This window comes from Notolabrus celidotus, chromosome 15 (genome assembly GCF_009762535.1).
Source record: "Notolabrus celidotus isolate fNotCel1 chromosome 15, fNotCel1.pri, whole genome shotgun sequence".
Lineage (NCBI taxonomy): Eukaryota > Metazoa > Chordata > Actinopteri > Labriformes > Labridae > Notolabrus > Notolabrus celidotus.
In genome coordinates this window covers 8,155,425-8,167,984 of record NC_048286.1, presented here as the reverse complement: position 1 = coordinate 8,167,984, position 12,560 = coordinate 8,155,425, and the positions used below count along the sequence as shown (strand labels likewise).

Here is a 12,560-nt window from a genome sequence, read left to right as displayed (position 1 = left end):
TCCCTTTGACCTTCCTCACCCGAGGGGCTTGCACCAACACACACACATGTATTTACATGCTCACACACACAGAAGTCACAGTCACGCACACCTCTGCTTACCATTGCCACAGAGGTCAACTGCCCCCAATGGCCACACGCTCCCAGTCGTTTCTCATAAACATCCCTCTGCTCCGTCCTCCGGGGGTTTAACCCTCAATTCCTATACTTGTCTTTCTGATGGCCACTTTGTCACCAAAGCTACAGCCCAAAAATGTCTCAACTCAAACTTGCTTATGTAACAGAACTGCATAAAGCATAGTGGGAGCAGAAGATAGCCTCTCTCAGTAAATAGATGATTTAGATCACGTTTGAGCTGTCTTAAATCAGTGACCATGCAATGTCAGTCTGAGCTGTCAGGTCAGAATTCATCTGGTTACAGCTGTGTCTCCATGGGACGGATCACTGGGGTCTTTGCTCTGTGTCAGTTTGACCATAAAACATGGGCCACAGTAACTCAAGCATGCTGACATGTTTGATTGGGATATTGGGAGAAGCTTCTGTCTCAGCTGAACAAGAGTGGACTGCTAATAATAGTCCAGCATTCAAAAATGAGAGAACGTGAGTTGAAGCATCACGGAAAAAATAAGAGTCCCAACCAAGGCTGCAAAATTATCCTTTCAGAGTGAACATTGTAATGATGTGGCAAAATATTAACCTGCCAATCATCTCAGGATGGAAGTCAACAAAACTTTTATCTTGGATTTTAGACAAAGATATGAAAATGGAAGGGGGGTTCTGCTTGTTCCCAGAAAACTTTACTGTGTGTTTCTGACCATAATATTTTTATTTATTAAAAAAAGTGCAGCATTTAAGTCCAAGATAGATCACCCAAGAGTATTGTATGGTGTGTTATTGTATCGTATGTTAACGTATTGTATGGTATGTCTTCATATCCTACGGTATGGTATGATATGGTATCATATCATATGTTATCGTATGTTATCATATCGTATGTTATCATATGTTATCATACGTATGTTATCGTATGTTATCATATCGTATGTTATCGTATGTTATCGTATCGTATCATATGTTATCGTATGTTATCGTGTCATATCATATGTTATCATATGTTATCGTATCGTATGTTATCGTATCGTATGTTATCGTATCGTATGTTATCGTATGTTATCGTATCGTATCATATGTTATCGTGTCATATGTTAACATATATGTTATCGTATCATATCATATGTTATCGTATGTTATCATATCCTATGTTATCGTATCATATGTTATCGTATGATATCGTGTCATATGTTAACATATATGTTATCGTATCATATCATATGTTATCGTATGTTATCATATCGTATGTTATCGTATCATATGTTATCGTATGATATCATGTCATATGTTATCGTTTCATGTTATCGTATCATATCATATGTTATCATATGTTATCATATGTTATCGTATGTTATCGTATGTTATCGTATGTTATTGTATCGTATCATATGTTATCGTGTCATATGTTATCGTATCATATGTTATCGTATCATATGTTATCTTGTCATATGTTATCGTGTCATATGTTAACATATCATATGTTATCGTATCTAATGTTATCGTATCGTAGGGTATGTCATCATATCGTACAGTATGTTATCATATAGTATGGTATCGTATGTTATTGTATCGAATCGATTCAAACCGAATTGAATCTTATCGTACGGTATGTTATCATATCATATGATATGTTATTGTATGGTATGTTATGTCCCAAAGTTATGGATATACTATGCAAACCTGCTTTTAACCAAAACATGGACATATCACCTCTGGATGATATGGTCTTTATGTTCACACTATATTATTTACACATCAAGCACTTACCAAGCAATATCACACTGTTGTCCATATGTTTCGCTTTCTTTGTCCTATTTCTTCATAGTAAAAGGCAGCTGAACAACATGTCAAATTTAAACTTTCCAAAACCATCCGGCAAAAATGACCAAGCTTTAAAAAAGAAAGTACCTGTGACAGAGACAGGAAATGGTGCTATGGAGAGCACAGCGACAGAGAGCAGAGGGTCCCGTTTCTGTTTGCTGCTCTAGTGCTCTCACTTCAGAGCTGAATATCTGCAGAGTTTGCTAAAGTGCTTTTAAAACCAGATGCTGCTACAGTTACCTGTGCCCCCATCCTGTGTGATTGACTCTGCATGCTCACAGGGGCTGTTTGCTGTGGGAGAGACACTCTGTGGTGTGCACAGGCATTTTAACTGAACTATGATCAGGAAGCAAACCTCTTGTTCCTCTGGTTGTTTGATAGTCCTAGATGACAAACAGCCATTAAAGCAGGAGTCCTGTGTGTAAACATGTATGTCAGCGGCTTAAGAAGTGAAAAGGCTGCTGTACTGGGGCTTGGCAGCAGCTATGAATAATGCATATCTTATTTTTGTGGTTGAGGGACACATTCTGTAATAAAGATGAATATTTATTAAAGAGGGGACAAGACAACCTAAAGACAAATGAAACACTCCCTGAGTCTCACCAGCCTGAAGTGTTGACTCTGAGTGTTCTGCATCAGTTACATTTCCTAGTCTTTAGGTTTGATTTGTCAAGAATGTTGCTCTCCTAAAGTCTGCTAATCTGCTTCTTTGGCACTGTGTAGGTGGGGTTGCTTGATCACATTTGATTGACAGCAACCTCGCAACAAAGAGAGAGCACTCAAGTCCCACCCACACCGGAGGGGAAAACAATTCATGCTCTCCATTGACCTTGCATTGTGTGAAGGTGCCTCCTTGTCACTTTCATCAGCTTGCAAACAGCAGCAGAAAAATACTGAATAGCTTCTGTGTGTTGGGATGTTAACAACAGGGTAAAGAGCCCAGAACCAATTTTATACAAACTGCAGCAGTAACAAACACAACCTATAAGATGATAGAAGTGGATACAGGGAACAAAAGACACAGGATCTTGTGCATCACTTTGACTTAGCAGTTAAAGCTTGAGCTCAATGTGCAGACAGTCAAACTGTACAGACTAAAGCTAACTAGGCCTTGTTTTGATCTTGATCACATTAAAGCACTGCACTCCTGGTCTGTCAGTTAATTATTCCTCTGGAGGATTTAAGAAAGATGGGACAATGAGAACGACATGGAACCATGTTAGCATACCTTTCACTCTCAGACTAATCCATATTTATAGATCCTACATAAAAATGCAAAATCTGGAGATGAGGGACCGGATTTAGGTATCTCAAGTGTTTGTAGTATAAATATCATACACTTGTATATCTGCAGGAATTTTCTGCATGCAGGTAATTAGTCAGTGCAGAGCAAAAGGAGTATAATGCTGTGATATAACTGGTTTTAGCTTACCCTACTTTGGTGGGCTGGGTTTTGGGCAGGGTAGTCCATCTAAATCCAAGAGATTATATTATTCCTGAAGATATCAATAAATGTAGGATCTAGAGTAAATCAGGAGGAGTGAGGTGCACTTTGAATTGGTTCAAGGCAAGGACAAGGGTTATTCGGACGTAGGGTGTTGGGGTTGGGGAGTTCTGGGGGTCTTCCCCTTTGTTGAAAGTTTGAGGTTAAAAGCTTTATTTGCTGTATTCTGGTGTATCTTTAAGCCCCAATGTGTCATGAATGTTCTATTATGTTCTAATTGAGAAAGAACAAGTTAATTTTGGAGGTGTGAAGCAAAATTTTCTAAGCAGGGCTTCTAAAACAAGACCTTCATCTAATACAGAAAACTACATGTAACCTTTTCCATTTGATGATTTCTCAGATATAATAAAACTTAACCAAATGAGACTGTTGTAATAGCTCAAATTTGCATAAAGGTAGAAGGTAGTCTTATTCAAAAAAAGATAAAGAAATCATCAGTTAATCAAGCTTGAACTGGAACGTCAACAGAGTCCTTGTTCCAGATGAATCTGTTGTAGTTTAATCACCTCTCTCTAAGGTCACAGTTTTATTCTGCATGATTCACGTCTGAAAAAAGTAAGTATTTAAATACAATCTTAACCAAATCTGAAAATATTTTAAATCAAATGTTTCATGATGAACAACTTAAAAAGAGTATGCAATCGAGGGTGTAATTTTGTTTAAACTCGACTGAGACTCTGTGTTTGCTTTTACCATCTTTGCAGTGCATAGTGCTTGTATGTAAACTGAGACCGAAAGACACAAAGTCTGCTTCCCTAATGCTACACCCCATATCACTAAACACTGAGAACCTGCAGGATAACTCATAATTTGCCCCAAGGAATATTACATCACGCTTATCCAATCCCGCCCATTTCAAACCTGCCGCCCCAGCAGAGAAACCCTTCACCAAGAGACCTCTCTGGTGGAATAACCAAATGTTCCATCATTTGCATAAAACAGTGTGTTCCTGTTGGCTCCTATCATTCAGAGTTGATGATAATATCAGCTTTTCATTGCCTGTTACATGAAGCTATTTTTAGACTGAACACCCACTTTGATGTCTGATGTCAGACAAAGGAGACCAGAAACTGTCTGTCCTCTGAGATGTTTCCTGTAGTTTCTGCTGTTCTCTGAATTCGACTCTAAAAACAGCTCCTCCATTGTTTGAGCTACATTGTCTCCTCTGCTCACTGACTGTCTGATGGAGCACTGAGCTTTTTCCACTGCATAACCTGCAGCTTGTTCTCTGTCAGACAATATCTACTGTAGATATAGTGTGTGTGGGAGAGGGCCTGTAATCTATGCCTCACATCTCTTCTCCAGGCCTGAATGCAACTCTGGCCCTATTTTTCTTCTGAATCCATTTATTGCAGGACATTGTTGACCAATAAAATCTGAGCAAGAGCAGAAAATACAAGCTAATATCTGCCGAGTGAATGCAGCTTTAAATCAGAAGCTCTTTGCCTTGGACTTACAGCCCTGTCTCTGTCCCACACTATGTCTCGATAAGACCTGAGGGCTGATGTGTGCTGCAAACGCCTCAGTGTCTGCTTTAGCATTCTGCGTAGCGCTCTATTGATTCGACTTGATTGAGCTGTTAAATAAATTCCAAGTCAGACGTAATCCAATTTTTCTGCCATCCTCAGTCTTTCTATTTTAGAAATTGGCAGCATTGACACGTAACCTGATGTTTGGATTGAAAAGATAGCCTTGAGAAGACTCACAGAGGCATGAGTACACAGCCACACGCACTTCTTGAAATCAACTTTTCGCCTCACTAACTGAGAGCTGTTAAATTGTATTACATAACAGTTAGTTCTGACAAAGTATCTGATTGGACAGGAGGTGTTCGTTACATTGTGGACCCACTGACAAGCATCTAAATTGCCTTGAGACGCGCCGCCCACCTCCGCTGTTCCATGCATTGTCTTAGATTGAGGGCTCTTTTGAAAATAACCAGCACTCCTCAAGGTATATTTACTCAACAGTTCGCCACCCTGTGTTTTCAATGCATGATTTTGAAATAAAGAGGGAGAAAAGTTGTTAAAAAGTCATGCTGCCAGACATCCCAGAATACTTTGTACAGGGAAGCAGACAGTTGCAATACACAGTGAAAGGGAGGACAAGCGGTGCGACGCACTGCTTGCAGTGGGTCTACAGTGTTAGAAGGGTGCATTTCTAGACTGCATACATCACAGACGTGTGGCGGAGAGGCTGTCTCATTTCTAGGGCTCCTTCAAATGTGGCCAACAAATACACCCTACACCTCCCTGAGCCAAAGAGTATCCACATCTCGAGAGTCAGCGTACTCCATTTCAAACGAGATGCTGGAAATTTAAATGAAGGTACTATCAATGTTAAAACTAAAGGTGTCCTGAAATTAATTAATGCTGGGCGATATGGCCTCAAATCAATATCACGTTTAATGGAACATTTGACCTTGATCAGGATTAGTGATTGCTTTAGTTCATTGATAAGACTTGGGCACTGCAGTTTGGGATAAATATTTCTGCAATGGTATATTGTGTCACCTGTAGAGGGTTTTGACAAGTTGTTTAAAATAACTATGGGAGCCATATCCGCACAATGGGGAGGGAAGTGTCATCAGTTTTTTTCCCCATTTTTTGAATTATTTCATTTGTGTAGCATTTGTTAATTTGTGTCAACGACAGCTGCTCTGTGGAGGCACTTGCTGCTGGGTGCTGGTCAGTCTCTATTTTTGGAGCCATGCAGTGTTTATATTTAGTAAAGTAATATTTGCCCAGCCCTACCTGAAACTTCAACTTTCTTAACTTATGATAGGTATTTAGCCAGCTACCTTCCTGGTAGTGCTTTGTGATGCAAGGGTAAAGCCATAACAGCTGGTGACGCACACAGGAAATCCTGTGTTTAGCAGACTGTCTCATTTTAGCATGGCCTTATCGGTCTGTGCATGCTACAAAAGACACATCCTTCACAGCCTTTACCCTTCAAAGGATGATGTCTCTGAATTGCTATGAAGTACATTGTGGGACGTTTCACTCTGTATCACTGTGCATTAGCCAGATGTTCTTTAATCAGTTATTTAACAGTGCAGCCGTTTTTCTAACTGATCATCTCTGAATCACATAGACACTAAAAACAGACTGATTGGAAATACACGGACAGATATCATAATTTAAAGTAGCTGAAGTGTGAGAAGAGAGCAGTACAATGTTTGGGTTGCCTGGAAACTGTCTGGTCCTAGACAGGTTCTGGAACTACGTCTGTTGTTGGAGCGTAGTGAGTGGTTAGATAAAAGAGAAACCAATTACCTGTAGGGATCATAGACTGTATAAATAATGGACGTAGTATCCATGACGTCACCCATCTGTTCCCAAGCGCTGTTTTGAAACCAATCGTTGGCAGGAGCCATATTGAAAAGGCGGAAATTAACCAAGCTTAGTGTGACTTAAAGAGGCGGGCTTTGAAACCTGTAAGCCAACAGCTATGTGTTCCCGCCTGTCGATCAAGTCAGTCATGTCCTTATTTGGGCAAAACTTGTAATCTTAATATCTTCTGAACAGTCGCGTTAGAAAAAAAATCACCCCCTGTACAGTGTGTGCCAATAGAGAAGACCTAAGCCGTTTTTTTGAACCAGGCTATAAACATGTTTATTTCTGCTGTAAAGATCATCTTTTTTGAAAAGACTTCCGCATGAGCTTCATATTTTGAGACCGGAGGTTGCCGCTTGGTTGGGTCACTGATTGTGATGATCTCATAATCTGCAGCAATGCTTTGATTATCTTCAGTACTCATCATGTAACCTTGTGCAGGATGGCTAAGATAACTGACGTCTTTGCCACAGTGTCAACAGGCAGGGGAGAAATGTGCTGGACTGGTTTGATTTGATATGAAGTGTTCGGCCAAGTTGTCCCTGGTTTTGCTTGTGATGGCAAACTCGCTAACATAAGTATTTCAAAATAAGATTGAAGTTTTAGCGTTGAGAATTGACCAATAAGAATCAAGTATTTCACACAGTCTGGTATTGAACCTTCAATAATGACGACTGTCTTAAGGTAATTCGTATGCATAATTCCAAGTAACATAGATCCATGTCTGCTCTGAGAGTTAGAGGTGCAGTATGATACTTAATGACATTCAGATGGTCAATTTCATTATCAGCTGCTGTCCACAGATTTAAGGCTTCTCTGTGTAGTGGTACAGAGACATCCAGCTTCTGAGAAGCCTGTTTGAGTGAAAACTTGACTTGAAGAGACATCGTAGAGGCAGGGAGTTTAAAAAACTGGAGATAACTGAGGTATTAGAGTTTTACAGCCAGTGCTGTGGAGGTTTTAGCTGCCAAAGACACACTGTACTGGCATTTGGTGCTTAGTGGGTGGTAATTTCAGACCCTTTAACACTCCACAGTATCTGCCAGTTCTGCAAAAGAGTCCACTGTTCATATGCCAATTCAGCAGTTTTCCACCTCTCATAAGATGTGAAATTCAGCAAAATATTAGCTGACCGCCGGAGCTGTTCAGAATCAATTTACTTACAAATTACACTCCTGATGACTGGTGGCATTTTACTGTTGAAATTGTCCCATAGCCTTGCAGTTCGTCAGTTATATCATATTTTATTAGCTAGTGTGTTAAAATCCTTCAACTTCCTGCCTACTTTATATTGATGCTCTGAAATGCATTTTGTAACTTTGAATGTTTACAGAGATTTAATCCAACAAAGCAATTACTCCGGTATTGCATCATTTGCTGAAATATAATTTCAATTAAATTTCTGACCTCTACAAGATGAGGAAACTATGACATAGTCATAATCCCTGAAGCATCACGTTTAACTTGCTGCTGTTTGCATGTTTCTTTTTGAATTATAGTTTTTTTGTTTTATTGTCATTCACAAATGATGAAATAGTTGCTGCACACTAAATAAAACTTGGGCTTTATTAGTATTTTAGTTTTTCAGTCCCATATTTCTCATTACCTGCAGTTGCACGTCATCCGGCTGAGTTATGCTGCTCTTGTGGTCATCACTTTTTGTTTCGAGTTGTATTACTTCACAAACGTTCCTTCTTCATGTCTTAATTTGAGGATTTTTTTTGTTGTTGAGAGGACAGCTGAAGAGTGATGGGGAACATGGGAACTAGAGAGTGGGGGGGGGGGGACATGCAGCCGAGGGTCATGGTTGGAAGTCGAAGCAGCAACCACTGGGACCATGATTAGAGCCTCTGGACATGGGGCGCACGCTTAGACTGCTAGGCCAGCTGGCACTCCACAAAACCACATTTAATGTAAAAATAAGTATCTTCAAAATGTACTGTAGTAAAACTGATCTAAAGATTAATACATGAAATATATTAATTAAAATGATTCACAAAAAAGAACACGTCGAGATGAGACCATCAGATGTCAGCTCAGGGTACAGTTTTTCCTCCTCTGTTCTCATATTCACCATCGTGTCAGAATTTGGCTGCAAATAAGAAAGACGGGGGAGACCAAAATAGGAGAAAAAAGAGAATAGCCAAACAAAGAAAATCCTTTAACTTCAAAATAGTGAGCTGATAAACCTGTAGCTGCACAGTGTTCTCATTTTCCCTTCAGAGACAAATATATATTCATAATCCAGGTTTAATTTGATCCACAGGCTGAACGGTGGATGACTTTGTGCTGTGTCTCCTGGCTGCAGCCAGACTGAGTTCATGGGTAATAGGTGTAGTGACCCTGGACTGGGGTTTTACACCAGTGTCTTCTCTTGCAGGGCCCGTCAGTCTGCTTTCAGCCTGTCTGTGTGTGTGTGAGTGTGTGCAGAGCTGATGATGTGATGTACTTCAGTGAGAGTAAATGTACACTGTGTACTGTAGTAGCACTCTGGAAAGCTGGAGAGACATGGATCCTCTGAGTGTTTGTGTAGCAGCTTTCCCGCACTGTGTGCCATGCTGATGTGTGTTCAGTGTGGGACTCCAGCAACTTGGAGTGTGTTCTGTCTGAGTGTTTATCCTCTTTGCCAAGTCCTGGGGTTTTTGGCTTTTGGGGGATGCCTCTTCTCACTGGCGATTCCATGACTGGATAATGGCAGCTTGTGTAGCAGGGGATAACAGAAATCTCTTAAGTGCGTCCTCACAGAGTATCTACGTCTTTGTCGCCAGCTGAGGAGTTATAAGAAGATTTTTTAGAGGTTAAATCTCATCTCTGCACAGAATATTGTCACCACATTAGCATATAAATGTGCTCCTTGTGAGATGCATGTTTAATACGGGGGAGATTTAAAAGTATAATCATACACAAAGTGATGATGTGGCAGTGAATGGGACAAACACGAGACAGGGGAGGCGTACTGATGAGTCTCACCACCCGCTCTTTGTGTGAACTCTTGTGTTTGTTGTGTGTGTGAGACAGCAGATAGTGTACATAAAAAGATAAAATAAGTGTGTGTGTGTGTGTGTGTGTGTGTGTGTGTGTGTGTGTGTGTGTGTGTGTGTGTGTGTGTGTGTGTGTGTGTGTGTGTGTGTGTGTGTGTGTGTGTGTGTGTGTGTGTGAGAGACAGAGAGAGACTCCACGCCTGCCTGCGTGTGTGAATGACAGAACAATCAGCAGCGGCCTCAACAGGAGGAATATACACACTATTACTAACTGCAGTCTCTTCCCCCTCTCTCTTCCCCCATCCTCACCTCACCTTTACCTCAACCCGCCTCCCTGTCCTCCTCCTCTCTCCAGAAACCAAAGCAGAGAGACTGGCATCCTCCTGATGGCTTCATCCTGGGCCTGTGGACTCTAATCCTCATGGTGTTTTTCCAGACGTACGGCATGAAGCACCTCAAACACATCTTCTGAGGCCTCAGCGTTTACGCCGCTGGATATCTGAGGACACGAAGAAGCTGATTGTGAGCTTTTACCGAAGGGATATTGGAGGGAAGGTGCAGTTTGTGACAGGCTTATTTTTTCCTGGAAATGGAATGAAGATGTATGACACCACAGCCGCTCAGCCAGAAACTGTGATGCAATTGGTGCCTTTTTTTAATGTCTTTTGGATGATTGTTTTTACCGGTGAAATGAAAAAGTAATACCATTTTTTCCTTACCGCTACCAGTTTTAATACCAAGACTTGGGTAGCATCTGAAATCACACATGTGAACACACACATGTACACATTACCTGTGGATAAAACAGTTGCTGACATTTTTCCAGCTTTGACTAACTAGCTTTGACGTAAGATGATAAGCTGAAACCAGATACATTTTAGGGCGGGTTGATAAATGATGATACAGGACCAGTGCATTGACTGATGTTCTCAGTGATACCACATATTTGGTTGTATCCGAGGTTGTAGTAATACTAGTGTTGGTACTTTAATGACAGGTCAAAAGGGACAAATGCTTGAGCCCAAATACTACATGAGCCTTTGAAGAGCTGTAAAGCCATCTTAAACTGTTTATATGTTTCTTTTATTGAATTTATGTAAAGATGATGCATGTATTTGGAGCCAGAGTCTGCTGGGTGTTGACTTCCGTCTCTCCCGGTAACAAAAACATTTAACTTACCAATAAAACAGCAACGGCCTCTTAGGTCGGTACAGTTTAAAGAAAAACAGATTCATGTTTCAGTTTGAGACACACTCTTGAGATTATAGAAAGTCCAGTGAGTCTCCTATAAGTGTTTGTTACGTTGCCTCTTGACCCTCGCTCTCCACTGTGCTTGTTCAATCGGTGATAAACAAACATTCTTAGTGCTGGTTTGATTAAAAAAACACTTCAGTTTAAGACAAGTGCGGAGGGGGTGACTCAGCAAATCGGTTGCAGTCAGTGGATCTGTCCTTACTGTACAACTATCAATGCTAGTGTAGGCTAGAAACTGCATTACTTTACATAACGGAAGTCTTGATACAGGGACATAGTTTAAACCTTTTTCTTTCTGGAAGAGCCCCCCCCCCCCACCCCCGAAAACTGACTGTCTTATATACCGATGCCACCTATATTCACAAGTTCGAGATAATTTTTTTTAAATGTAATTATTATTATTTTATAGTTTCATCCATATCCCATCGGTCAACATAGAGCAGGCAGGCTTGATGCCTCTTACAGCAGCTGTTCAAAGGGGATATCAAAGTGTTTTGGCTTCACTTTTGAGTAGCAGTCATGTCACCCGTCTCTTTATACAGTCTGGTTACTTTTCAACAAGAACTTCTTCGTTTATTTATTTCTCGTGTGTCTAAAGTTCTGTTTAGTTGAGCCATTCCATAATTGCATTGATTTGGCTAAAAATGCACTGAACTGAGTCCCCAGATAAGACTTTAATTTATTTTCCCAGACAGCTCTGCTCTGAATACTTCAGCAGCAGTTTTTGTTTAAGAGCTCATCAGAAAAACGTCCGCCTGGTCAGAGGAAGAAAATGTGGGACGAGGGCAGGCTGATTGGCCGTGAGAGAACTGAGGAGAGATTACTGTTTAATGTCTCTCCTGTCCATATACATTACACCCCTTGACCGTCACATCCCGCTTGTGAGGGATAACAATCACACATAATCCCATCTCGCCGTGATGGACCCATCCACTTTCCCATTCTCTAAATTGCCCTCCCTGTGGAAACATCCATTAGCTCCCCAGCCATGTACTCGGCTGATTGTATTCCGGGTGATGGACAGCTATTTCCCGGGCCGTTTCCACGTCTCGCGCTACAGCAGCGATAAGTGAGTGATAACCCAGTAAGCTGCCGGTCGTCCCAAATGAATCTTCTCTTTGCCTGGACGTGTTTTTCCTCTTTTTATTTTCTTCCCACTCTCCCCCTCTCTGTGTTACCACTCTGCATTAGGCTCATTGTTGACTGATGCTCGGAGCATATGGATTGAACCTGTGGTAGTTTATCTTTGCTCCGTGGCATCAGGAACGCCCACCAGGTGTCCGCTGCCACTCTCCCTCGCACAAGGCTGTTGTGGAAAATAGATGAAGTTGGAAATTGAACTGTATTTATGTGAAGGCAGCTGCTGCGTCAGCCACCACGTACCTTTACTTTTAAATTATTTATGCAAGCTTTATTTCTTCTTCCCTGTTTCTATTTCCCATAATCTCATATCCCCTCTCAGAGAGAGAGAGAGCTCATTTTATATCAATTGTTCAGACTGATACCCTGATTAAAGTCGAAACACTGAATAAAAGGATTGTATTTGCGTCTCTAA

At 40.9% G+C, this 12,560-nt stretch overlaps 1 protein-coding gene across 1 annotated transcript in view; it reads left to right on the top strand.

Annotated features, from left to right (window-relative positions):
* pigk (phosphatidylinositol glycan anchor biosynthesis, class K) overlaps positions 1-12,560 on the top strand; it is a 44,220-nt gene extending 31,660 nt beyond the window's left edge. Inside the window, exon 11 of the mRNA XM_034703428.1 lies at positions 10,107-12,560. Coding sequence (XP_034559319.1) covers positions 10,107-10,223 — 117 coding nt within the window. The 3' untranslated portion in view covers positions 10,224-12,560. The remainder of the gene's footprint in view (positions 1-10,106) is intronic.